Source organism: Anopheles aquasalis, chromosome 2, assembly GCF_943734665.1.
Source record: "Anopheles aquasalis chromosome 2, idAnoAquaMG_Q_19, whole genome shotgun sequence".
Classification (NCBI taxonomy): domain Eukaryota; kingdom Metazoa; phylum Arthropoda; class Insecta; order Diptera; family Culicidae; genus Anopheles; species Anopheles aquasalis.
Genome location: NC_064877.1, coordinates 11195001 through 11222500, shown reverse-complemented (window position 1 = coordinate 11222500; position 27500 = coordinate 11195001). Strand labels below are relative to the sequence as shown.

Below are 27500 nucleotides of genomic sequence, written 5' to 3'. Positions count from 1 at the left end.
GTTGCTTGGCACTTATGGGCCGCTCTGCGACAGATGCAGACGTCCCCACTCCATTACCAATCAGAGCTTCGGTGGAACCGACATTTATCGACAGCGAGGCACCGCTGGTTTCGCGGGAAACCGTCTTCGTTTTCTCCTGCACTGACGGATCATCGTTGGTCACTTCGATGTACTCGCGTTTCTGTTTTTTGGGAATATTTCGGTACTTGATCGTTGTACCCGAGGGAGAGGCAAGCGGAAGCGCCGTTGTTGCCGACGACGACGCTGACCCGGTATGCGATGCATTTGAAGGCGACATTTCGACGGACACCGTTTCTTTGTCGGAAGTCTTCGCTGTGCCACTTTCTTCATCACTGGGAGACTGATGTTTTTGATTCGGCTCCGAATCGGAGCGTGTTTCCCCTTCTTGTGCCTCTGGCGGAGTGGTCGCAATTGGTTCCTTCTTCGGTGCCTTCTTTTCCGAACTTTTTTCTGTCTCGTCCGTGTCGTCGTCCTGTTCGTCCTCGCTCCAATCGGCCAACAGCTCGCTCTTCAGTTTTGCATCTGTTTTCCCTTTGACTGCTTTAACCTGCTCTACCATCGACGGCTCCCGGTTTCGGTCGCCTGTGTTTGCTTGATTTTCCACCTGATCCGGTTCATTTGATGATTCCTTCGGAACGTCATCCTTTTCTTCGTCGCTGTCAGTGTTGAGCAGTTTCTTTCCTTGGGTACCACGCCTGCCTCTGCGACGATCAGCGGTCACTTTCTTTGCCGAAACAGTTGCAGCAACCTTTTGAGTTCTACTGGCTCTTATCCGACTGGTAGCGGGTACGGTTTCTTCCTCGAGCGATTTCTCATGTAGTAGCTCCTTTTGCTTTTCTACGCGTTCGGTATCAGTAGCGACGGGAGTAGCAGATGGTTTGGGAGTTTCCGAAGATAAGGATACACTGCGTCGACTGGCTTCCAACATCGACTCAGTGCTTTGGAGAGGACGTCTCGGTGGAGTAAAGTTAGTGCTAGCGCCACCTCCAACAGCCCGGCAATTTTTCATGTGAATAACAATCACATTTTGTCGACTGCTGCTGAAACCGCATTTGTGACAGTGGTATAGCTGAGACCCCGCAATCGCTGCCGATGTTGCAGCGGGCGACACAGTCGGTGCTAGCGGAGATGCACTCTCCATCCGGTTGCTGACATCGGATGGGCGTGCAGTCCCGTTCGACGATGATGGTTGCGTGAGAAAGCGTACCTCATGTATTGTCTTACGACCAACCACTGTCGGTATCTGACCGGCACTTGATGATGGCGTTTTGGGTAGTTTGCCTGAGGGAGAGTGAAAAAAGTAGTAATTATCTATCATAAAGTGAAGCGCGAAAAAAAACGATCACTAACCTTTCGGGGTCTTGTTGGAATCCTGGAACAAACCCGAATAACGTTCCTTTTTAGGACTGAGGAAATCGGTCGAGTTCACAATATTGGGATCACCGCCCGTCATTCGTTCGGCGTGCATCACGTCTGCTGGGAACTTTTCCATGTGCTTATTCTTGGCACGGTATTGCTCTGGAACGATAGAGTAAATTATAATCGAAATTCCGTAACGGCTCATATTGCAGCCAACGATCCCTACCCATGCCCTTTCGGAGGAACTCATTCTTTCGGAGACAGTTGTACTTGAAAATGAAGTTGGGATTTTTTACGTATTCACTATGAAAAGAGCAAACAATAGTAATTAGCGTTCCATTTAGTGTAAGGGTAAGGGTAGTTATTTAGCCCGATACTCACTAGGCATCTTCATCGAAGAACTTTACCACAGCTAGCGGTTTCTTTCGGAGTGAGGAAAGGAAATCTTCCGACAGCCGCTCATCGCCCATCACCTCGCCAGGCCACCAGCAGTTGCTCAACTTGACCCAAACGATTGTACCGTCTGTTAACTCGGCCATCCTGAGCTATGCTGCAGTGGGCCCGCGCTCGGAATTCACAGTCCGGTGAATTATACTCCTCTCATAGACCGGTAGTCGTCCACCTCTGCTGATGCTTATAGGATTTCTCCAGCTGTAGTGACTGTTGCCAGCTTACTTTGCTGAAATAGAAAGAGCATTTTCGTTGCTATTAGCCACCGTGATTTACACCTTTTTATCTCTACATTAAACTAACTCTTCTTCAATGGTCTACACAGACGATCCCAAAGAACGTAATTATGGTATTGACGGGAAGGAAAAGATCACCGCAACGAAGTCTCACTGTTCGGTTGTTTTACCTCTTGCTTCTTTCCCGAATACATTGTTGGCAAGCTTAGCGCCGATTATCTCGTGGAAAGAGGCAAGATTCAGGAATAAATGCAAAAAACCCTCGATACCACGGCACGGAAGCTGTGCCGTTTTCTTCGTCGCGTTCAGGTTCGTTGTCGTTGTCGTTTTGCGTGCGACGAGATGGAGCGCTTATGGGACGCGGTCCTCAGAGGTGACTCTTTTATGCTAGCAACGCGGAGCACGATTTTGGCAAACTGCTGCACCCACAATGATCACATTTCCATGCTCGTTGGCATCACACCACTCGGTCGCAAAGAATTTTGCACATCCTACCTTTTCGTTTCGCCTTCAGCGTTGCTCTTTTGTTGATCAAACTCAGAGAGATAATTTTCTGCCTGAAGCCGCCATTTTGACGGCGTAAACCTGAGACCAAAACAACGAAGAAGCGCGCAAGACAATAATCTGGACCGATAAAGAAATCAAGCAAACGCGTTTGTTTATGTCACAGTCGCCCAAAACGCCAGCCAGAAAATCTTTTAAAAATCCGTGCTCGCCAGAAAATCAAGTACAGATTCATCCATGTCTTGTAATTATGCTGAGGGACTTTCCAAGTATGAAAATAAGGGGGTACTCGGTGTGCCTGAGGTGCGTATCCCATGACCCGTGTGGTTGCCGTCCAATAAAACCATCTATTCCAACCGCTAGGAATTCGATTCGGAGGAGCTGGTTGAACAAAAGTGTGAGCAACTTGCTGAAATGATGCTAGCTTCTAGCCATACCGTGGTACACACCGGGGCGGGTGTCAGCACGAGCGCAGGCATTCCCGATTTCCGGGGACCAAAAGGAGTTTGGACGTTGGAGGAGAGAGGCGAGAAGCCTTCGGTAAACGTTGCATTCGAGGAAGCTATCCCCACCAAGACACACATGGCATTGAAGGCGCTGGTGGCGGCAGGTCACGTACAGTACGTTGTGAGCCAAAATATTGACGGATTGCATCTACGTTCCGGACTAGCCCGGGACTATCTATCGGAGCTGCATGGTAACATGTTTGTCGAGACTTGTATCAAGTGTCGCAGACAGTACGTGCGAAATACCCCTGCACCAACGGTCGGCAAAAAGCTCACCGGTAACGTGTGCCACGGTACCGGCAAAAATCGCTCCTGTCGCGGGGGCAATCTGATCGATAACATTTTGGACTGGGAACATGATCTTCCGGAGAACGATCTGCAACTTGCCTTCATGCACTCGGCGATGGCGGAATTAAACATTTGTCTTGGCACAACACTGCAAATCGTTCCAAGCGGTGATTTGCCTTTGAAAAACAAGAAATATGGAGGAAAGCTGGTTATTTGTAATCTACAACCTACGAAACACGTGAGTGCAGCAGATTTGAACTTAAGGGTGCGGATTCAATAATAAGTATCTCTCTATCTATAGGACAAAAAAGCAGATTTTAAAATATCAACTTATGTTGATACCGTACTGGAGAAGGTGTGCAAACGGCTTGGAGTGGAAATCCTGCCATATCGCCCAGCGGATGATCCTACCAAGCATGTTCCGTGCAGTGCGGAATGGGCCATTCCTAGCAGTGCGGTTAAAAAAGTAGATAAACTGTATGATAAGATGGTAAAAACGAAGGGCAAAGCGTTGAAACATGCACTCAGCTCTTCCGCTCACACTGACGATAAGCAAGAATTGAAACAAAATTGTAAAAAATTGAAAAAGGATCCCGTGGAGGACGAAATTAAACAGGAGAGTTCCCCTTGAACGCAACGCGATTTAATGTGATATTTATTGACCGTACTCATCCAAAAATTTTAAAACCTTCGCTCGTCAACAGATAATTCTTGACCAAAACGTTTGTTTTTTCGCTCATTTGCTTGAATTGAGCTTCCTAGCGAATGGCTTTCTTGCACGGTTTGACAAGAGTTGCTCAAATTTGCTCAATTCGGCTGTTTCCGGGTGTCAAACGCCTGAAGTCTCTCTTTCCGGCATCTTGCAAGGTAGGTGAAGGAGCGCATTGGAATTGTTGTCGGTAAAAAAATACGAAAATCGCTGTGATTTGGTATAAAATCAATTGAAGTCGTATGACAATGAATCGCAAAAGTTGTCCGCGATGACGGCAAGTAGAAATTGGCCCCGTCCAACCGTGGAATATGTTCAGTTCAGTAGTCCAACGTGTGTCTCCAGCAACATCAACATTGCCTGGTGTGGAAGCCGCCCGGAACTGTCATGTTCCGCGAGTTGATCTGTTGGCAAAAGGCCAACGGGAGGAGTGAGGCGACCTTTGCGATTCATTGATCCGACAGCGAAACTGACTGGAAGCCAGCATTCGTTTGCCTTATTCTAATTGTGACCATTTCTCGTCTACACAGACTTCGCTTTCAAGATGGGTCGTTACGCGAAGGAACCTGATAATGCGTCTAAGTCGTGCAAATCCCGTGGATCGAACCTCCGGGTACATTTCAAGGTAAGCTTGGCGGAAAGCTGAAACACGCGGTCCGGTGGAATCGTTTGGCTCTAACGATCTGTGTCGGCGTATCATTACAGAACACCCGCGAAACAGCACTAGCCATCAAGCGTATGCCTCTGCGTCGTGCTCAGCGTTTCCTGAAGAACGTGTGCGACAAGAAGGAGTGCGTGCCGTTCCGCCGGTTCAACGGTGGTGTCGGTCGTTGTGCCCAGGCCAAGCACTGGGGTACCTCCGTCGGCCGTTGGCCCAAGAAGTCCGCCGAGTTCCTGCTGCAGCTGCTCAAGAACGCTGAAGCGAACGCGGACTACAAGGGTTTGGATGTGGACCGTCTAGTGATCGATCACATTCAGGTGAACCGCGCTCCGTGCCTGCGTCGCCGTACGTACCGTGCGCATGGTCGCATCAACCCGTACATGTCGTCGCCGTGCCACATTGAGCTGTCGCTCACGGAAAAGGAAGACGTCGTCACCAAGGCCGCCGATAATGCCGAGCAAGAGAAGAAGAAGCTGTCCAAGAAGAAGATGCAGCGGCAAAAGGAGAAAATGATGCGTAACGAGTAAAAGGAGGGATCCAATATTACTTGGATTCGCTCGGTGTACGTGCGTGGATTGTTCTATTTGGCTGGCTGCAAGGTGGTGAATAAAACCGTCGATACACCCCTCGCCCTGGGAAGAAAGTGAAGGAGGTGGAGAAACGAAATCCTCTTGTTTCTGTGTGTTCTCATTCTGTGAAACTAATCCCCTAACAACAGCGCGAAGAAGGCTGCAGGACAAGTGGAACAGCCCGGATCACTGTCCATAGTTTCTTGATGGTTTTCTATTGTCTACTTGACTACTGCTACACGGGGCCTCTGGATGCGAATAAGTAAATTCTATGCTTCATTCAATTGATGCTCGAAAAACAATGCCACGCTCTTCAAAGAGGCTGACCTTTTAAAGAGGATGTACGGTTGGCATGAGGCGGAGCAACGCGGAGTTGTCTTTAAACTCCAGAGTGAACTTGGCCGCTCTGCTACATGGCATGGCAGTAGATTATGCTCCCATCTGCCAACGGTTCTCTCGCTGCTCTACATGTGCGACAACGGTTTGTGCCAAAAAGTGCGAAAAGTAAAACATCGACAGAGAAGAACACTGTCGCTGGTGTGCAAAAGATGCGAAATCGATTCGTGCTCCCAAACAGCCGCTTCGAAAGCATCGCATTATTGTCTCCCACCGGCACAAGGATTCTCTCCTCGCTCGATGCGAATCTCGCGTGGCACCACTTATTTCCACGACTAGTCCTACCAGGCCCGGTAGTAAGTGAAGTTCAAACTGCCAGCTGACTCGCAAGAGCAGAGAGAGAGAGCGAACGAGAGAAAGCAAAAACCCAAAGGGTACGGGTTTGTGATAAGAGGTAAGGCGAGACGGTTACAGGATATATATTGCATGTCTAGAGGCTGCTTTGAAAAAGGATCTGCAAGAGCACTTTGCCATTTGTGAGGTGTGCCAAATGGGCAGGACATAGTAGCTTCAGCGTGTGCTGACCAATTTCCTACACATTTACGTTCGTGCTGCAGATAACGGCAAGTATTTTCATCGATGGTGCAGTTTGCAGTGAAAAGTAATCATTAGCATACTGGAGGTCAGCAGAAGCCCCAATATTTCATGTGCAGGTTCGGTGTTGGTGTCCACGAGAAAAATCATCTCCGGTTCCGGCGAGTTCCCAATCGGAATGGTGTTCCTTTAAGCACATTTTCATACTAGCCTCATTATCGTAGATTATGTTTTCTAAACCGATCGAGATCGCGAGATGGAGAGAGCAAGAGCGAGTCAGTAAGAGAGAAAATTTAGTTTTTCGTGTCCTGGCGGTGATTGGAAAAATGCGACGAGATGTGCGTTCATTGCACACCGGTTCCCTGCAAGGGGCAAGGAGAGGAGCCGCATGGAGCTGTTAGTTATCCGTGGTACAATCGAGCGGCCCTCTGTGCCGCATCCTTTACGTTTTTCGTTTTTGCTTTTGAATAATAGTTCCGACATTTGTCCTTGTAAGGTGCGCGTGCTAATGTCAGTTAAATGTTCTCTTCGATTGTCGCGTGTGCCGGTAATATAATCGTGGCCAATCCGCGGATCCCCGTGGCCCACAGCGTACTCGCCGGGCGCAGGGGGATATTTCCAGATCGATTCTATGCGAATGTATGTCGTTTATAGGCCGGGCTAGGGACGGTAAAAGCGGACGAATCGATTCGCTTTGTTCAGTTACATGAGTTTATTTGTTTCCGATTGCCGTTGAACTGATAGCGGAACATTTTGTCTCTTCAGGTGTTCAGGCCCTCCTAGCGTCGAACGTGTGATGACGACAAAGTTCGATTATCTCCACAGAGCCGCCCCGTGTACCGACTTTTAATTTCCAGCTCCTGGCTGAACGATGACTTCATGAGCAACACTGTGAAGGCAACATTTTCGGAGCACATAAAAATCAAAATCCGTTGGTAAATGATACTCTACTGGCTTAGCTAATGAACGCTTTCTCTAGACTAGCATGAAGCAAACAGTAGACTAGCTGCATAGTGAAATAATAGGGTGTGACGGGTGGTCGTGAAGAAAGGGGGGTTACGGATAACGATTGATTTTAATTTTGAATATTCCAACAAATTTCCCAAATTCACCAAACTCACCTCACGCAGTTTCTGTTTAGCGGGCTAGGTTCGCTGCTTTGGCCCCTCCGCCGATTTGAACGGAACGTTACATCCGGAGGACTTGCTTTGTGCTTGTTTTGGATTGAAGCATTCGCTTGGCAACTTGTATTAGATGGCCATAAAATGGACGGCCATAAAATGGATCAAATTAAGAGAATCATCACGACAGTGAAGCGGAAGAGGACCGCTTCTCGAACTCGAACCCGCAACACCCGAACCCGATCCAACGGGGCGGCCTTCGTGTGGCAGAAACCGCTTGCCAGAAACCGCCTCGCATGTTTTTCGAATTTTTTCGAAGATCGGTAACTTTTCGAAGAACGGTAATTTTTTTCAAGAGCTCATTCCGAGAGGTCGTGCAGAGAGCGGATTTACAGAACATCTCGTGGAAAGTTCGCGATAAACGGTGAAATTTCAGCGAAAGTCCTTCTTAAACGTGTTCCCAGCGGCGTTAAGTGAACTGTTTGCGGTGAACAAAACGGTGAGCAAACATCTGGAGTAAAATCTACCGAGCCAACTACGGCGGCCTGTCCGGCAACCCCGCGGGGCGACACATTTTGCCGGGATCCCAGGAAAGCGTGTGCGGTCCGTGATGGCGAAAGCCAGGGCAGCTGGAAAAAACTTCACGAGTTCACTAATTGTGTGCACGCCGGTGCTAGTTAGAGGGAAAGCTGCGAAAAAGAACGACGTTCTCGCCCGATGTTGGCCAAATCCGGAGCAGGGAGCACCCATCAGGAGGGACCGTTGAATCCGTTGCCAATTTCTTTTCTTTTCCATTTGCCGTTCCGCTACAGTGCTGTGGAAGTTCACTTACATGGTCAACGGCATTGAGACGTGGTCGTGCTCGTCGGTCTGATTATGGCAAAGTCTCGTCATCAGAAGGACATCCTTTTAACAGTAGGCTAGAGCTGCCTTGGTGCCCCTCACACACGAAGAGATGATGGAATTTCCCGTGTCGAGGCAGCCTCGACGAATCCTTGAAGCTGGCCATGACCGGAAGCCCTGAGACGGGGAAGTGGAGCAAAGGACGGGCTTACGGAGAGAATGAGCGTGTGTGCGCGGGAGTGTGTGTGCTGGCAAGGCCACGCATCCAGGAGCTGACCGCTGTAGGGGAACGTGTCCAACCAGGACGTTATGCTGGTGACCCCACTTTCCCTGACGTAAGTGCCGCCGCGGAGAGGTGGTCAGAATGGGCAACGGATAGCCAGCCGCATCTGCAGGAGCAGCAAGAACGAGAAAGTAACTTTCCTCGAGTCGGTGTGTCTCGAGCACATGGTGTATGCGCTTTTCCAAGCGAAATTTCCACCGATTTTTTTCTTCTAGAACGTTCGAAATCAAACCCCCCAAAACGCGGTGCGCGATTAGGCCGCATGCATGTTTGGCGGTGGTTTCATTGCGATGGGTGCTTCGATGGAAGAGAGTTTTAAGTCTGCTGGTGGCACAGCGAGGAAAACACCATGCAATGTGCACAAGGGTTGCTAAGGGCAGGATGCGTTCCGATGCTCGAAGAAAAGAATTCGCAACTTCTCCCGTTAAACTTGGTCGTTCCCTTTCTGCAGGCGAACATCAGGACAGCATTGCTCGGTCGGGGCGCAATTGCTTTTAGTAGCGAGTGCGCCAGTAGCGCCACGGAGCAGGACACTACCGATACGCTCCGCGTTCAAGGAGTGGTTATGGGAAGAGTGCAAATACATCCTACGTACGCTCTCATCCGTTTTTCCGCTGTCTAGGTGCCCCAATCGTTGACTGAATTAAAGCAGGGTTTTCCGGGAATCTAAGGTGGAGCTACAGTATCTACGGTTCTCTGCTCCGTTCGGTTCGAGCTCCTTGTTTTATGCTCCGCGTCTCCGATTCGCGCCGATTGTTGGAGACTGGGAGGCGAGAGAGTTTTGAAATGGCGTGAGAGAAACCATCGGAAGGGTGGTCGAGGGGAGTGGGTGTGAGGCGATGATTCAGAGTAGAATCGAATTTCCCATAAATTTTCCAAGTTTCGCGGATGATAGTGGTTGCACAAATGATCCTTATATCGACTAACTTTGCACGAGATGGTTTCGTTTAAATACATTTTAGTCATCAATCCTTTCATGTGCTTCCCGATGTGCCCATTACTTAGTGGTACACAGAAGAGAGAATACTAGGGCTTAAGCTTTTTAATGAGCTGCTTCTATCCGCGCGGAGAACGGATTGCCAAAGAAGGAATGATAGCTGTAGAATCATCAGAAGTAGTATGGGACGGGCAAATGATGTGACATTTCGTCGCTGAGTTTCGTTCGTTCGTTAGTACCATTCAAGGTCACATAACGCTGTGCGCGACACCTCGCTATATAAAGGTGTCGCGTGGGACGTGCTTCGTCCTTTGGTATGGGCTGTCCCCAGACGACACTACATGGGTCACCGAGAATTTTGCCTGAAGTCATCTTTGAAGTTGTGGTCCACTGGTGGGTGCGCGCTATTATGAATAATGGGCTTTTTGTGGGAAAATGAGTGCAAGCTAAGCTGCACACGTAATGGTGGTAAAATCGAAAATTTTGTTTTCACTATCATTTTACCTTGGCAGGCGGCTGGTGTGCAGCATAGGATGGGCGACGAACAGCGGGCTGCTGGGTGTGTTAATCACATCGCGTGCATCTAGCTCGGAATCGATAGACCACGCGATGAGACTTGGATGTAAATTGTGCATTTTTCCACGCGAAGCTTAAAGGCTTTCGGTATCCTTTCTTCTTCCTAGTTCTTGTACTGGCTTTCGATTCGACAGACACAATAGACCACAGACAGCAGCGAAGTGGATGCTACGACACTTTGGAAATTGCAGTTGAACATGCAGCAGCCGAGAGACGGACGAGAAGGACAAGACTAGCTGAATTTTATAATTTATTCCAAATTAGATATTAAAAACAAAACAATAGCGTGTTTAAGAAAGCAACCACCTTGTTGCTAAGCTAATCATTGGCCTTTTCGAGACGGTTTCTTATGACTCGTCACTTCCCTCAACTACATCGCAGTAAGCTTATCGTGGGATTTTGCGCAGAAAATAGGCAGTAATGTTTTTTGGGCTGATTGGCTAGATGGTGGCTCACTGAAATAATAGGTCAGGTGAACAGGGAACGGATGAGTAGTGCGAATTTGCGAAGCTCTCGAGAAGGACCACATTACGTGAGATAGTGAAAGGTTTTCTCCAATTTCCCACCCATTTGATCGTTTTTGCTGCCGGTCGGCTGTTGTGCTGTATACTGGCCCGCTCTGTAAGTGACTGAGCGATAATTGGCGGTTTTCCCCCTTTCCTAGCAGGAACAGTAACTCATTTATGGTTGCTGCAGCATTCTAGAATGGCCTATAATGCCCGGAAAGCAAGGCAGCCATCACCCAAGTAACGGATGTAATGAATTTACTCACATTTCGTTAAACTTGCTGTTCAGTTCGGTTGAGGCGTAAAATTGTATCATCTGGTTTATTAATTGCTCTCTTCAATTTCTCTTCTTTTTTTTCGATCGCTCTATCTGTTGGCTCACCTCGCAGGTCATCGTCAGCATCTCCTTCGTCATCACCGACATCAAGCAACAGAAAATCAAATAACGCTAGAAAAATGAGTGACCGCAAGGCAGTAATCAAGAATGCGGACATGGGCGAGGAAATGCAGCAGGACGCCGTGGACTGTGCAACGCAGGCCCTCGAAAAGTACAACATTGAAAAGGTAGGTTTTTCCGATATTTTCTCGTAGTTTTGTCGCCACTTGGTCTGCAATTGTGTCACCTCCATCAGAGCATTGCGTAGCGTTCGTTCAAATGGCTTACTCTCCGGTCGCACACTCCGGCGTGCCAAGTAAGCCAAGGACGAACCGGATTTAGTTGGCACACTGCAATGTTGCAGGAGAGACTGCTACGCTGGAGAGTAATTGTGCAAGGATAATGTTGTTAGCCGGCGAGCACGCGGCAAGAGGATCTTCTTCATTCTAAGTGGTTGCTGTCCGTGCGTCTCTGTGTGTTCTTTGATGTTTCAGCAACTTGTGTGTCAAACGTGCCGTTCAATCGTTTGATGGTTTTGATGCCCTTCTTTTATACCTCCGAAGGAATGGTTAACATCGTTGCACTTGGTCCCTTCGAGTGAACCATAATTAGATGAAAATCACGTCAAATGACGTGATGAAATCATCATCATGTGGAAATCGTTTTAACGCTATTTACACGCTCCTTCCTTATTGAAAACTCGGTTGGATACAGGGCGGACAGAGTCTGGAGGGTAGGAGAGCATTATGAGGTGATTCCAAATTTGAAACGGAGTGTTGGTTGGCCATTCCTTGTGTTATTCCTTGGGGGTCAAACGTGCTTCATGTTGTCGCATCCCCGTAGACGAAGAGACAACCGTATAATCTGAGGGATAAAGTTTTGCAAGCACATCACAGACACAGAAGCAGCAGGAACAGTAGTGGCACGTGCTTCTGTCGGAGCTGAAAGAGGATAACCAAAGATTCAGTCCTCGTTCCGTGTTGTCCTCACTGTCCCTCCCTTGAACCTGATTTTGATGCCCAAAGGATATCCTTCGTTGCTATGCTTCAGAAAATGCAGCCTCAGCCTTCCAGCTCTTCAGAGCTTTCCAGAGGGCCCCCTCCTGTGTCCTGTGTTTATCTTTCCGTGGTCACGTCGCTTCGGAGGCACCATCATCACACACATTAGTGGGAGTAGTGGGTCTTGTAAAAGTTTTGCCGCTCTCGTTCGGTGCTTGGCAATGCTCTGTGATCGGCGCGGTGTGTGATGTGATGACATTATGCGGATTTTGTTTTGCATTTTTGTATATTTTTTGTCCATCAGCTTCTGGGCCGCTGTGTCACCTATTGCATTCTCTCGTTTTTCTTCCCAAGTGCGAGCAGCACATGGTGGCTAGGAGGATGCGCTTGCAATAAATTAATGCTATTTTTAGTATATGCTCTAGTCGACGGCTTTTCCCTCACTCTCTCTCTCTCTTTCTCTAACACACTCTTCATGCTCGTTTTCTATGGTTAGTGCGAAATACGCAGCGAGCATAGGTAGTGGTACGGCTAACGATCAAGAGACGATGTGCGCGATGTGAGGTGGTAATGGCCTAACGTGTGTGGTCTGTCGGGCATAATTTATGCTACATTACCTCTGCGTATCCTGGCCTTCATCAATTTGCAACTGGGCGGAAGGTCAGTATCTTGCGCCAACTCCCGGGATTTTTGAAGGTTAGGGTTAGTTATTGTCGACAGATGAAACGCCCTCAGATGAAAAGTATTTCAATCAATATTTAGTAAATATTATGTGCTTAGTTACTTATTATGTAGCAATGGGCTTTCATGGTTTTTTTTTTTATCAAACCTAAACCGATCGAATCGAGAACAAACATGAAACAAATAATAGAAGTTAATTGTGGTCGTCGCGTCGCCCTGGAAACTATAAAATTAAACTGCTGTCTGAATTCTTTTGGATTGCATATCGCCAATAGCCAGTTCAATTCAAGTTTGAAAAACACCATCGCTCTGGCCCCTCTGCTACTCGTTTGTTGCCGCGAAAACGGCCCCAAAACGCAATGGTCGCCCGATGGTTGTTGGTTAGGCTTATAAATAAACACAGAAAATCAATATACTGCAGCGTGGACATGGACACCACCGCCATCACCTCTGCTAGTACTACCTACGGTAGGTTAAAGAAAATTCGGTGCGTTCATGGAAGGAGCAGGGGAAGGCAGAGGGCTTGTGGCAGTGCTCATTGGAGAGAAAAAAAACACACATTTTTCCTTCTCTTCGATGGCTGCCTGGTTGGCTGGATGGCCGGCGCGCGTTGCGTAGCGGTGCTAGCTGTGAAAGCACAAAAAGTACGTGAAAGCAAGCAATATGGGCGGGTTGGGTGATCTTTCCCACAAACAGCATACCACTCCACTTGCTTCGGTACATGGACACTCCTCAAAGGCGGCTATGTCATCGGGCACACATATATCCGCATAAATACATAATGCTTTTGACGTTTCTGTTGCCTTCGCGTAGTACTCTCTCGCGCGGGGCTCATCACGCATTCAGGCATTATGTTGGCCCGTTTTGTGGCGACGCGATGCGTTACGATTTTTTATATTTTACCTTAAATTATCCAACTCTGCTGCAAGTGTGTGCTGAGATAGTGTTTCTGTATCTGAAACTTAAGAATAAAACAGATAAAACGCTATACTTATTTGTAAAAGGAACAAGAAATGTTGGAAAACTGATAACAGAAAGAATGCACAGCTGGTGTACTTACCGGTTCAAGAGTGGTTCAGCAGTCACCGTAGATACCGCTGATGGAGATCGTAATCGTCGATTGCGTTGCACATTAAACTTCTGCTTCGCAGGATCAGCACAAAACGCGCAACACTTTGAGTGCACTGCACTTGTCCGCAAGTGGTTTTCCAGTACATTTTCACCAGCCTTACGATGGCTAATGATGCTGTGCCTAACGGCAGCTTGACACTGATTTATGTCAAGTGCAAAAGAAAATTGCGCCAAGTGGACGATCTCGAGAGGCTAGAATTATCATCATTTTTCGTCGTCGTCGTCGCTTTTGCACGGCTTTGTGTAGAGCACACATTGGGCACGCACAGTGCATGCCCATATGTGGGTGGTTAATATCGTCGAAAACGTACGCATATTCGGCATTAGCAAATTGAGCAGCTTCTGGCACCGGATTCGCGGTTTGACTTGGTTTGCTTTCTGCTTGTGAAACCAAGAAGCTGCTTGTGCGCGGCTTCCACAAGACTAGCGGCACATATTTTTTGTAAGCATCGAATATGGTTATACGCTTTGGTGTGGTGCTCATGGTGGTTTCGTTTGCTGGAAAACGTCACGACAAACCAACAAAATCTGTTTTTCTTTCCCATTCTATTGAACTTTTTTTTACATTTTTTGCACGAGTACAGTAGCTGTGTGCGCGAGAAGAAGTGAAGTGGAACAATAACGATTTTCGTCTCAACATGCATGCGTCAACGTTATGTAGAAAGCAAAGTTGTAATGCAAATTTATGTTGCTTTGCCTTCATATCCCAAAAACAATATCAACGTATTATGGCCACTCCCGATGTGTGGTGGCTTTATGGCGAGTTTAGTTGAATGGTACGGCGTGGAGTGTAGCTGGTAGTTATTTCCACTGAGCATTTCTGTATACGTGAAGTAGGCAGTAAGACTGACTTGGGTTCGACATTACCATTTGGCATTTGGTTAAACCGATTGCTTTTTGAAGCGGTTTCCAATACAATCTCCAAATGAGAATCTTATAAAAAATGCGCCCGACACGTGGTCCGACATACGGTCCATGCATCCACTTTTCCAGGTATACGCCCTGATTGTTAGCTTATTAGTATAGCTTGGAACCATATAGCAAAGGTCAATACGTGAATGAATCACCTTACTAGCGCCAAGGTAGATTCTTTCGCACAACTTGAATCGACTTGGCTCTGCATGCTAGTATTGATCCTTTCCCATGCAAATTCTGTGCCAAGCAGGTTCCAGTTCACTGACCGGCATGGAGTGCACGTCCAGTAAAAGAAGCAATTCAAAATCCCCAACGGTTTCGGTCACAAAACCCTTCAGATGATTGTAAGGTCCCCAACCCTAAACTTGTCTGTATGGTTCTCGAAGATAACCTTATTATATACTAACCCTTCTTTTATCATCCAATCACACTCCGAAATAACGATCATGCTATCACTCAGCTGATAATGATGTTGTCGATGGATTATCTTTATCTTAAAAGATTGTGAAGGTGATTTGCCGATATAAGATTCATATCTTTTGGACATAAATGCATAATATTTTTGACTTTATTTCTTTTTAAATTAAAGTTTAAATTATACAAGCTAGCTAGCTCATATGATATTTGAGGGTGTGTTTAATTTATTTAAAATTCATATAAACATCTCCAATGTTTCTTTATGATAATTTAAATGCAAGCGATAATCGACTTTACCACGTGTTCCAATTCCAAGGTAATCGTAGCCTATGGTTCTATTTTTCAATCCTCATTTCAATCTAACAATATTTGCTACGCGATAGACCCGTTCACACCGGAGATACTAGCCTAGTTGCTTCCGAATCGATTACGATATGCTCCCTTTTCGGATCCGCGTGTGACACTGATCCACACTTTCAGGAACTGGCAAGGCTGCTATCTCGTGAAAACGCGGCGGCTCGATGACAGAGTCACGAGTGCGAAATGAGCGCAGTGAGACTCCTACACTCCGTTCCAAAGCCGCGCGCTCACCATTCTATGCAATTCATCCACCAACGATTCCGGCGGTGACGTGTTATTTCGTATCCTTGTGAGTGCAGGAACCATCCTCCCACAACACCACTGAAACGACGCCGCCGTTACCGTTGCCACTGCCGCTTCCGGTTCTGATGTGCGCACGGGGTTACCCGCAGCACTGGCGGGTAGGCGGCGGCATGGTCTTGCCTTCCGTTCCAATTTCCAAAGCCCGTTTCCGTGTGTTTGCGTCGGTGGGGTTGAGTTTTTATTGGGGAAATTAGATTTGCCCCAGTTAAACCCCCGGCCGGTGTCGCGGGAAATGCTTTTTCAGCAATTACGCGCTCTCGTGCAGTGGCACAAGAACCAGAGCGTCAGCGGGGCGCAATGGGCAGACGCGTGGGGTAGAATGCGTCTTTTCCGACTAATACACGAACGCCTTAGATACATCACGAGCCAGTCTGGCTAGCCAGTATCCTGGACGGAAGTGTGGGGAAATTCTAAAACACATTTATCGGAAAATGCCACCACAGCAGCGAGTGGGATACGGGTTCTTGGCGGTACAGGATCTTGTATTGATCTATTCCTGAAATAGTTGTTCCCGCCGCCTGCTGCTGGCTGCGGGCGTTGGTTAATTACTTTGGGTTTATTTCGTCTCGATGTGCTGTGCGCTATTTAACCTTCCGATGATATTTCGGTCATTGCTAGCAGTTGACGATAAACAGGACCCTTCCCATGGTCAACACAGTTTTTGGAACAGGCGCGTCAAGGGCACAAACAAAGGTAGCGGTTAATTGTGTCTTTGATTATCTTGATCGATTGTTAATCATTTGGTCTGCATATAACCAACCAGACGTCTGATGATGTTACTCATTACGCTTTGAGTATTCAGTGTTCTTAGTCTCTAGTAGTTTCACTTGAAATGCATCGCTACTGTTATGAGGAAGAAATAATTGACTTCTTGTGACTTCTTGAAACTTCTCGACACCTTCGGTTCTATTTAAGATTTACAAAAAGTGTCACCCATTGTAGTATTCAATGCAGAATTGGCCCAAGTAATTTTGTTTTCTCTAATTACAAAATGTGATATTTTTTTTCTCGTGCGTCTAGTAAGTAAACAACACGAAAAGGTCTGTTTCTTACAACGAAAAATCTTCGGTATCTGACAGGTAGCGCTGTTATCTTTCTACGTCAAAATGATAAGTTCCCCTGAAGCAGAACGATATATGATAGGCTAAGTAGCAACAACAGATGGTAACTGTGTACCGAAGCGACTGGTAGAAGCTGCGTTGCCCAACAGCCACCACTTCTACTGTTTTGCCTTTCGCTTATTTGAACCGAAGGCTTACTGCGTCTTGCTTTCCATGCAGGTGTGTAGAAAATTAAATGGTTTTGGCAAACAACAAAATATGATTGATGAGAAGATGCAAATGTTTTGCTTCCGATCATTTGACATTCATAAGCAACCACGAGAAACAAACGGATATCGTTGTGGGAAGCAGCACCAGGAACCCCCATTTTCCAAAAGTTTGTGTCTTCCCCTCTTCCGATGGTTCAATTGAATTGTCTGACACTCTTGAGATTTCTGCGTCCCGTTAGGCTCCCTAATGCCCCCGCTCAGTACCTCTTTCTTTTCCGGTCGCGATGGTTTACCAGGAACGAAAGCGAGACGGGCTGTGGGACGCAGGCAGGCAGTCATCTCCTGAATCCTGGTTGTGTTCGACGCTCTCTCATATATTGATTGATTTATTTCCGTTCCTAATGGAATTATTTCATCTTATTTCCGGGCATTGTTTGGCGTCTAATGGAAAAGGGGCGGCGGCGAGTTGGCGAGGAAAACTTTTGAAGTGAAAATCCTTGCGGTGCTTTGCGATTTATGAAACAATACAATCGAAATCCTTTTTAGTTCGCTGCTTGCAGGGCATCCCAGTTGGACGAGTAGTATGCTGCCAATAGCTTGGCGGTTTTAGCGTTTTTTTTTTCGGATTTACTAAATTCTAACGTTCATTAACGCATCCCCCTGTTCTGCTGGGGAAAAATTCGGATGAAAAACCACGGTCAACTTAAAATAGTTTTTCGTGCTGCGTACATTAAGCGACCGCACCAATCCGTTCTGTATAATGGTGTGGTGTGCGAGGAATGAAAAATTATCTCGCGGTCGTTGGTGGTCAGTGTTACTGCTGCTGTTGATGCCGCCACCGACCATCGAAGCGAAACAAGTTGCTGGAATTTTCCATTTTATCTTAGTCGCTGCTAAAATTAGTCTCAAGAATACCCAAGAGCGAGCGCGACTTAGACCCCGGGGGACACTCACCGCGCGGCGCGGCTGCTCGTACTGTGAGTTTTGCTGCTCAACCTTTGGCGGCCAACGGAAATTCTATTCGGCGTGTTCTCTCGCGGCGTGTTGCGGTGCTCCGAGGGTGGGACACACACCGTAAAGCAGCAAGCAGGTCTTTTCAATCGAACAACTTCTCCGGAGACGATGATGATGTATATCGCCATCTGGTTTTCGGACGCGACCTCTTTTGCCTTGGGCCACCGCAGCACTGCCTCGGTCTGGCGAGAGAGATGTCTAGATTAATTTGATAAATTTGAGATCCCCATTAGAACGGATCGAAATGGAGAGCAAGAGAAAGGGAGAGTAAGACATGGCAAAAAATGGCGATGGGAGAGAACCCTCGGTCCAGATAAAGGCTACCTGTTACTGGTTTTTATCAAAAACACGTTCCTCGAGATCACCGCGAGCTCGCGCGCCCATCAACAGGCTTGTCAACTTCCGTGCCTAAATATCCTGGTTCCGTACGCACGCATTACGACGCAGCTCCTTCTCTCTATCTATCTGTATTGGTGTGATGCGCGTGCCTAAAAGGATCCATCATATCCTCTTCCAAAAATAGAGCAACGCGTATGATGAGCCAGCTGGCGCCCTTTAACCCCACTGCCGGGTATAACATCCTTTTCCTTGGGCCACCGCAGTCCGAGAAGATGATTCAATTTTAGAATTAACTTTTATTCGCCTTTTAAATTCGTAGCTGCTTGTAGCAGTATAACGCCCGGCCGACCGTCGTGCCGTGTCCACGCACGTTGCCATGTGCAAACGGTTACAGAGAGCGAATTTATGAAAGCAAAAGTCATGAGATTCAGCGAGATAAGTGATATAATAAATCCTTTTAATGTCAAGAATATGATGGGCCGCAAACTGGCCACTAGGCTTACTGAAAGGGCCTGCAGATCTAGAGGGTGAGAGCGAGAGGCAGAGAGGCACAGATTGTGGCTGATGATCCACGGCAGAAAGCTCCCCGACTGCCGCTAGCAGTGGAGGAGAAGATGTAATAATAAAACGCCGCCATCGACAGCGCGTTTGCAAAGTTTTATTTATTGTCTTTCTGCTGTTGCACGTTGAATCTCACTTCTCACTGAATCGCTTGGTGCCTGGTTTATGTTCATGCGCTCGCTCTTTATTTCCTGTTGCATTGCTTCCTCGTAGGCGTTTGCCGAGATTTTACTAGCACCGCGAAACAAACCTCTATTGATCAGCATCGCTTAACGCAACTTATGGAGGTTGCAAGCTGGTTGGGCGGGGTAGGTTTATGAGATATTTTATTTGTTGATTATATGATTTGTGTAGTTGGTCGGTCGATTGCCTTGCCTTGCCTTGCCTGCCTGTCTCTGGTTCCAAAGTACTCAGCAGATATCGATTGGTCGCTTGCATTGGATCTTCATCGTTCTTAGGGCATCCTGTTCGTCGGGTATCAATGTCGATCGATTACACCATCTCAATTCGGAGCGATAAAAAAAAGCTTCTTCGCTCATCATAGGGATGGTCTGACGGAACACTAAGGCTTTTTAGTTTTTCATTCTTTATGGCCTACCCAACGTGTTCAGTTGCTGCGGATGAACTAAACATTGCGGATTAAAGCGACTCTACACCGATGTCGCAGCTCTGTTTCTTTCACAACTCCCAGCACAACATGATATTGTCAAAGCAGATGGCAAGGAACAGCAGGGATACTTTGAAGAAGCTACCTTTTGACACCTTCTGCCGTCGGTTGGCGCGCCACCATTACGGTTGATGCTATGGGGTGCTAATGTGATGTTAAATTATCTTCACCTATGGTAGCAGCCAACACGCGCTTGGCGTTTGCCGTTGCGCTTTGAAGACTCCCTGGAGTTAGTAGTGTAGGAGTCGTTTGGCCCGTTGAAACACGGTGATATCGATCGGCAAAGTTTTAACTTCGTTACGCCACGCTGCATATGGCTGCGGAATCATTTGGATTGCGGAACATTTCCTGGCACCGGAGACGTTTTTTTTTGTTGTTGTTGCTGTTTGTGTGAAGTAAACAAATAAATATGGCCCGGTATGGAAACCGAAGTTGGTTGGGGGATGGCGGCATATCGGATAGGAAGTAGTGCGAGGACGGTTGTCGTAAAAAAGGACAAGCAAAAGGGGACTTCTCACAAATGTTTTACTGCTACTTCTCAACGCTTTCCATAGCAAGTTTGACACAGAGACAGAGAGTGAGGGAGAGTGTAGAAGTTGCCATGTCCTTTTATGGTGGAATTCCGATGATGAACGGCCACGAAAGACCGCCCCGTCCTTTTGTAACTCCTAATGATGAATGTTGCGTCACCCATTGCTCCATTCAGGACCGATCAAAACTCTGCTAACTTCAATTTTTCCAGGAACTTGGTTAAGCATTAAAAACGAGTCAACGAGTTCCCAACGCTTTATGGTCCGGTAGCCGGTGGTAGTATAGGCTTGAACATTCGGAGAGACTCTTCGGTCGGTCGGTCGGTTGGTCGTTGTGGTGCTGAATGGTTGGCAGTTTTGAGGTGACCGGGATACCGCTCTCAACGGCTGGTGATGGTGATGACCCCGTTGTTGTTTCAGGTCAGGCTAGGCCGAATCGAAATAAACCCAAGTTCATTAGAGTACAACCAGCCCACCGATACCATCACCTCTGGCGGCTGCCGTCTCTATTCGTCATCACCACCGATCCTAGAACGAAACCGCGACTCGGTTGTGAAGGTACTGTCTAGGGTTTTATGTGGCAACCAAGCTTTTGAGTTGGTTTAGGTAGGTTGGTGGCCCCAAAAAGGACGGATACCGTCAGACCACCCCTTCTATAAACCCCCTCCGTCCTGAGGGGTGATAGGGGTGCCCTACTTGATACTACTGTACGGGGCTCCATAACCTGGAGGGGCGGAGCACGTCTAAGGCAATCGATCCAATTCTTTGGGCTTCGTCGGGTGTGTATGTGTTTGTTAAGGTGTGTGCTATTTCCTGGTAGTATGGAATCCGCATCGGGCCTGTCCTCCACGGTTTTAATGGCAGTTTGACATGATATCTAGCGGTTGCTGGTGTACAGAACCGAGTACCAAAAAGTCTATGAGCACCGTTGAAAACGATGGAAAATGTACAGAACGATGGAAAATGTGCTGTACAGCTGGGGAGTTCTGTCAAGGCCATCGTAACATTTGCATTCCATCGGTGCCATTATCTGGGCGAAAGTTAACTATCTAGTTTCGAAATTTGAGTAAAAGGGATAAGTTGCTGATGAGTTTCGGGTAAATGTTTTCCATTGATTCGTACATAATGCCTGACGCGGGAGAGGTTAGGTCGGTGGTATCGTGTGTTCTACATTGCATAATTATGTTTTCTCCGAATTGAATATGTTGGAAAAGTTATGGTATGGTGTGTTTTGCTTTTCCTAATGATAGCTGCTAATTTTTTGTCCGTACCATCACTGCGAACCAGGTGTGTATTCTAATGACGAGACGGCTAACATTATCATCATCATCGTCCAGAGTGGCCAGATGAAATGTCCCTCATATACTAGTCTCCGGTACTGTCCCTCCTGTACTAGAAAGAGAGAGGAACGCGGGTGTCTTAAGTTGGGTCAACTTGACGCTGATTGTGTCGTTTCTCCTGCCTTCGTTGTCGTCGTCGTCGTTGTCGCCGTCATCGTTATTTGCTTGACAAATAGTCGAGATCCCGAACCCAACCACTAGGCCTTGAATAAATGGCGATGACAAGGGGGGAGACATGGAGATGAGTACCGAGCGACCTGATGGCACACTCTTTGTGTGATGTTGCGCGATGTTGTTGAGCTGCTCTGACTATGGAGCATGGGGATCGTGTACTAGAGTCCACCAACCCGGGCGGACGGGGATCTCTCACTCTCCGGCGATCCTTGAGCAGACAAACAAACAACACCGAACTGCTAGAGTGCAGGCTAGAGTGCGTGGCCTGCCATGGCCTGGTTGACACCGGATGGAGCGGGTGGCTGTGTAGCTTGGCAAAATTGCTCCAGATGCGCCTAGCGTTGGTTGTGATTATGTTTACTTTTTCCTGCACGAAGCTCAACAAAAGTTTATATCGCTCTTTTGAACTGTGCCACTTCCACTGCCGTCATACATGGCGGAGGAGTCACTTGCCATGGTATCTGCTTTCCGCTGATGTATCTCGGATGTGCGCTACATGCATCTCTGTGTATGTTTGTGTGTGTTTCTGAAGGGATGCAGGTGAACACATGATTTGTTACCGCCGGACGCGATGCATCCAATCAGCCGGTTATCGTTGGTAGCAGTGCATCATGATGCTGCTGGTGCTGGGTAGCAGTCTAGTGCCCTGAGTTCGACGCTCTGTACACCTCGGTGTCACTCTTTTTGATATACTTTACATTCGCTTGGTGACATAAAGGTGCTTCTGTTTTTACCTCGAGATAGTCACACAGCAGCAGGATATATCCAGCAAGCACACCATACTTGTCGCTTACTTTTCATGCTTGGAACTCCTGCACGCGAGAGTTGCTATGAGATGATGATGGCTTCAGGATACCATCAATGTTTTTGCTCCGTCGGGAGGTGTCCTTTTCGTTTGCCATGTTTATTTTGGATTTGCGGGTTACCAATACGATTTTGGTTTCAGTTCGGTTGTTACTAGCAGCAGGTTTGTTGGTTGGGGATTTCATTTGGAGATTTAGATTTTTGTCTGCCTCCTTGCACAACTGTGGAAGTTGTTTCAATTTGCGGTAGTTATCTTATCGCGGATAGAAACGAACAAATAAACTGTGAGCAAATAACGAATGTTTTCGTGTGCTCTCATAGAGCTAAACTTCACGGATGGGTTTCTTTACCGACATAGCAGCACCGAAAATGTGGCGCAATTCCAAAAAAGAAGATGATAAGTCACCCTGCTTTAAATCATGCAACGTATGTCTTGTAATACCAGGGAGCGGATGGTGACCTATATCTGCAGCATGTGGTGCTGTTGATGGTGATCCATCCTTGATAGCTTTCGTCATTTTACGTGTGTTCGTCTTTGTTTGCCTGAGGCATAAGTGCACTGTTGTATGGTGGTGTGGCATTATTCATAGCGTTTCTTGTTTGTTTTTTCTTTCTTTAAGTTGATAAAAGTATTACACTATACCTTTTTGTAAGTGCCATCCGCCTTAACATTCTGCTGTCTTTTGCTGTCATTTTAGGATATTGCCGCCTACATAAAGAAAGAGTTCGACAAGAAGTACAACCCGACCTGGCACTGTATCGTTGGCCGGAACTTTGGATCGTACGTGACGCACGAAACGCGCCACTTCATCTACTTCTATCTAGGCCAGGTTGCCATCCTATTATTTAAGAGCGGTTAAATCGAAACTTAGCCTAGTATCCCGGTATGCGTTAAGGAGGAGGGGACGACATATGAGATGAGGGGTGCCGAAGGTGTAGACGGCGAAGAGGAAGTAGAATAGGTGGCCAATGGCCACTGGTGGCTATGCGCTTGTGAGCGGAAAGAGGAGGCAGCTCGAACAAGAGAGAAGGGATTGTAAAGGCACCGGAACGCGGTCAAAGCGTGGCAAAAAAACGACACAGATGCGACCGCACCGTGGACAAACAAGAAGAGAAAAAGAAAATCGCCGTCGACGCCAGAGAGGAAAATTAACATTCTATATATTTACTATGAATTGTAATCATACTGCGTGTGGGGAAGTGGACTGCGCTGCAAGCTCATCAACAGCAGCATCGTGCCCTGACGTGTATCGGATCGATTTCGGATGGGGAATAGGATAAGGAAGCTAGCGAACCGCATCGATATGGGTCTATGACCCAAATGTGCAAGTGCAACGACGTCAGATTATGAGAAACAACCAATGACCAGTTCTAGCGTGGTATGAGCTATCGTCGATGTCGACGTAAGCCTGGTAGGCAGCAGCATCAACAGCAGCCACCTGCAGCTATCCTATATCCCCTTACATGTTTTGAATAACAATTTCCATTAAAATCGTAATGTCGTGATAAAACCGAAACAGAACAGTAAAGGATGTTTGTGGTGTCCTCTTCTCGCGCAAACAAAACAAAAACCAACAAATGAAGAGGAGAGGCAGCGTACTTTGAATTCAAACAAACGAAATAAAAATTAAAAAAAAAAAATACAATCATTTGGAGTAAAAAGCGCGCGCGTTTTTTAGGACGACACTATTTTAAGCAAACGCAGTGAAGGCCAGGAAGCGGCTGGATGGTTGGGAGTAGCAACAAGGAAGAAGCAGCACAACACAGCAGCACAGTACCAGACACAGACACAGAGCGTGCGAGTCAGTCAAATCGTAGCAAGCATACTGTGGACCAACCGTCGCGCAGTGTAGTGTAAAACAGGATGCATACAACCAACAACAACCACACGGCAGGCAAGATTAACATTAGAAACTGAGTCGCGTCGCGGCGGTAAAGGTCAATCGAACTGCATCGCACCAAAAATCTGCACAGGTTTTTGGGGTTTTTTTCCTTTCGTTGTATTTCATCTCACGCGTCGAGCATGGATCCCCATGTTTCCTCCTGCTTGCGTGCTGCAGCGTATAGTGTTATCAAGAAGATCATGCCTACTCCACATCGGCGATCATCCGATAGCAGATTGATAGAACGCTAACACATATGCCTTTTCATCCTGATACACGCGAGGCGCGTAATATGGTCGTGATGATATTTGATCGTGTGTGAAAGCAGTGAGAAAATTCGTGACATGTACTAGTGAGACTTATCTACTTCTACTATTACGATGACGACGATTGTACCAACCTATATCTACTACCGAGCTAAAGAATAGCATAATGACCACAGGAAATTAATATTGAATTGACGGACGGTCCCCCCATATCGCCACCATCCGCTACCGTAGCACATATGTGGCAGTAGCCAGTAGCAGCCGTATGCTGCTCTCAGTCCATAACAATGCGACACCGCCACCAGCGGCCAGTAACAAACAGGATGCGTTTATAGTGCGAAAGGATAAAGAAAAACTAAACATTCACAGGAACGGAGTCACACAAACCGCGGAAAGCAAACATTCATATTCAGTTCAAAGGGTTTTTGCTGCTCATCCGTTCGTACGATGTAGAACAGACAGGGCACGGAGAGAGAGATCAAGAAGAGAAGAAAGGAGGTGTAATGTATTGAGGGGGGTGGATGGTGGGAGACTGATGGTAGAATATTTATTTTCCATTTTTTCAAGCATTTTTCACATGATTTTAAAATAAGTATTAGAATTTTTCTTTTCCTCTCTCTCACTTTCTCTCTTTCTCGTGCTCATACCTCTTTCCACTCTGCCTGTTGCCTTCCCTCGTTCCTCTTTCATAGCATCTTCTTTTTCATCCATGTTACGGCAAAAACAGAATTGTTCAACATTTGGTCCATTGTGCACACGCTCGTTTTGTACATCTATTGTATTACGGTTTTTGGCAGATCGAAGCGTGTAAAGCGTACATAGCGAAAGGGATATAACAGTGTTATAGAGGCAACAACGTGCAGAAAAGGGAGGCTTAGGCGTTTTGCTTAAAAGAAGGAGTCTAGATTTAATGCTGCATACACATTTAGGATGATTATTAGCAGATTAGTTTTGTTCTCTTCTGTTTGTTTTGTTTTCCTATGAGAAATACCGCCCAGCAGAAGGGTGGCGCGGAGATGATTGCGCAAGTGTGGGAGTATAAATAAAGAATTTCACTCGGAAAACTATACAACAAACGCAAAACAAGAGAAACATTTGATCTTGAGCTGACACATCATTAGTGGGTAGTGGTAGCGAAAATCGGGAACGCATCGAGACAGCGAGGTCCGCAAACAAATGAAATAATGTGGTCGTAATCATTCATCGACCACTAGACAGTAGCTTAGCCAATGAATTCTGTCCACTACAACGTGTAACGCGCTAACTGGTGAGGGAGGAGAGGAAGAACACTGCCACCTGTGGCACGTTATTCATCGTCATTTTGGTCCCATCCCTTCTAAAGTGCACACTATTGCCTAAGTATTCCCCTTAAGCCCTCCTCCCCCACCACGTAACGTTCCGTGATCAGCACCATCTGCCGTCATTTCGTCCTTTATCAGTGTTTCCCTTTTTCCCACTTTGTTGTGAAAATTTGTTCAACGTGTGATGTATGTGTCTGTGTATGTGCGTGTCATATGATGGTGTGTTCGGTGTATTAATGTGTTCTTGTAAGGATACTTCTCACAAAAGCTTATCATTGGCCGGATTTTATGCACACGCTGATCGATTTTCTTTATCATGCCGATGACTCCAGCTACTCCTTTTCTCTGCCTTTCTCTCTCTCTCTCTCTCTCTCTCTCTGCCTGTATTTTTCTTTTTCTCCGCTACTCTTGTTCTCCCTCTGTCGTCAACTATCGTTTGTTGTGCAACTATTCTGAAAATCCGAAACTTTATGGCCACGTGTCGAAATTCGTGAAGGAAAAAAAGGATCCTCATCAGAGTGTTCTGTGCTTCACAGCTTCGTCTCTGCACATCGATGAGAGCCTTTCTTCAATGAGGCTGATCATGCATGATCTTAATTATTCTTCCATTCCCACGTCCGATGATGTTGATGAGTGTTGTGTGTTGCAGGAACCGTATGTGGAGTGTAGAAGGAGCTGAAGAGCAGCAGGACGAGCACGATGCACGCAATGATCACGCATGATGAATGTGTGTATCATGTGTGCTTTTTGCATGTGTATGTGTGTGTCTGTGTGTGTGTGTGTGTGGATGTGTAAGTATATTTTTCGCGCCGAATGTCTTGGATACTTCTTCACAGACAAACGTGGAACACGCTTCCACTGGACTGCGTACAATCAGATCAGACCATCCCTACCGGAAACTGTGGCACACCAGCTGTGTTTGATAACTAGTATGTATGGTGCATCTCGTTTCTGTCCACTGGCACGTCCCCGTATTTGGCCACTGCATTGGATGTGTCCCAATTCTTCCTTCGTCCTTTGTCCTCCATTCCTCTGTTCGCTAGCACCAGCATCGGAAACCAACTGAACGGCAGGGCACAAAACGTTTGGGGCTGACTAGGCTAGGATTGCAAACACGCGCACTGCAGCAGCAGCAGTAACAATTAGTATCAGCATGTTTCGAGCAGATAAAATGCAGCCAAAAACGGGCATTGACTCGTTGGCAAACCGCGAGAGAAACAAACAAAATACGCAGAAGATAAATAAATTAATAATAAAAAATGCAGAAAAAGCTATTGGATGATGGGAAATTCGAACGAGGATGGTATTGCTGTGCAGCAGACATGCACGTTCCCATTTCTCTGAAGTTTCGTTGGTGATGCAATTCCGAAAGCAGTGCGGTCATGGTTGCTATGTTAGTACTTACCATCGCGCAATGTTGCTCTCCGGTTATACTATTCAGTCAGCCTGTCTAGTATCCATTGGAATGGCGAACAGCAACTCTTTTATTCCTAACAACAGCAAAAGTACAGCAACCAATGCTGTAAATCTACCCTTTGCTCGGAATAGAATGATGTTCACTAAGACCACAAGCTGCGATAACATGATGACGCTACATACCATCCGAGCGATGCAATTTCAATTCAGCGATGGACATTAAAGACGTTCTTTCGAGAATAAAGCACGTACGGT

General features: G+C 46.8%; 4 protein-coding genes and 1 long non-coding RNA gene across 9 annotated transcripts in view; 3 read left to right on the top strand and 2 right to left on the bottom strand.

The window, feature by feature from the left end:
* LOC126573268 (serine-rich adhesin for platelets-like) overlaps nt 1–2644 on the bottom strand; it is a 13668-nt gene extending 11024 nt beyond the window's left edge. For all 3 annotated transcript variants that reach the window (XM_050233240.1, XM_050233241.1, XM_050233242.1), the window contains exons 1-5: nt 2562–2644; nt 1762–2059; nt 1607–1683; nt 1372–1539; nt 1–1302 (exon numbers count right to left, since the gene is read on the bottom strand). The exon at nt 1–1302 is cut by the window's left edge and continues 4677 nt beyond it. In XM_050233240.1, coding sequence (XP_050089197.1) covers nt 1–1302; nt 1372–1539; nt 1607–1683; nt 1762–1919 — 1705 coding nt within the window. In that variant the 5' untranslated portion in view covers nt 1920–2059; nt 2562–2644. The remainder of the gene's footprint in view (nt 1303–1371; nt 1540–1606; nt 1684–1761; nt 2060–2561) is intronic.
* A 103-nt stretch (nt 2645–2747) lies between these two features.
* On the top strand, nt 2748–4001 carry LOC126581758 (NAD-dependent protein deacetylase Sirt6). Its single transcript, XM_050245636.1, has 3 exons — nt 2748–2873; nt 2934–3602; nt 3666–4001. The coding sequence occupies exons 1-3, from the start codon at nt 2808–2810 to the stop codon at nt 3993–3995; spliced, it is 1065 nt and encodes a 354-aa protein (XP_050101593.1). The 5' UTR covers nt 2748–2807; the 3' UTR covers nt 3996–4001.
* A 551-nt stretch (nt 4002–4552) lies between these two features.
* LOC126571132 (60S ribosomal protein L17) lies at nt 4553–5400 on the top strand. The gene is made up of 2 exons (XM_050229414.1): nt 4553–4698; nt 4779–5400. Exons 1-2 carry the CDS (start codon nt 4618–4620, stop codon nt 5259–5261), a joined length of 564 nt encoding a protein of 187 aa, XP_050085371.1. The 5' UTR covers nt 4553–4617; the 3' UTR covers nt 5262–5400.
* A 1600-nt stretch (nt 5401–7000) lies between these two features.
* On the top strand, nt 7001–25601 carry LOC126571133 (dynein light chain 1, cytoplasmic). Of its 3 annotated transcripts, none has more exons than XM_050229415.1 (3): nt 7001–7168; nt 10889–11063; nt 23078–25601. In XM_050229415.1, exons 1-3 carry the CDS (start codon nt 7113–7115, stop codon nt 23237–23239), a joined length of 393 nt encoding a protein of 130 aa, XP_050085372.1. In that variant the 5' UTR covers nt 7001–7112; the 3' UTR covers nt 23240–25601. The 3 variants fall into 3 exon arrangements, with proteins under 3 accessions (XP_050085372.1, XP_050085374.1, XP_050085373.1); XM_050229417.1 differs by lacking the exon at nt 7001–7168 and adding an exon at nt 7708–7853; XM_050229416.1 differs by lacking the exon at nt 7001–7168 and adding an exon at nt 8513–8532.
* On the bottom strand, nt 25241–27307 carry LOC126571135 (uncharacterized). The gene is made up of 2 exons (XR_007607864.1): nt 27235–27307; nt 25241–26950 (listed from the first exon to the last, which is right to left on the bottom strand). It is a non-coding gene; the product is annotated as an uncharacterized LOC126571135 (long non-coding RNA).
* Between the last annotated feature and the right edge of the window lie 193 nt (nt 27308–27500).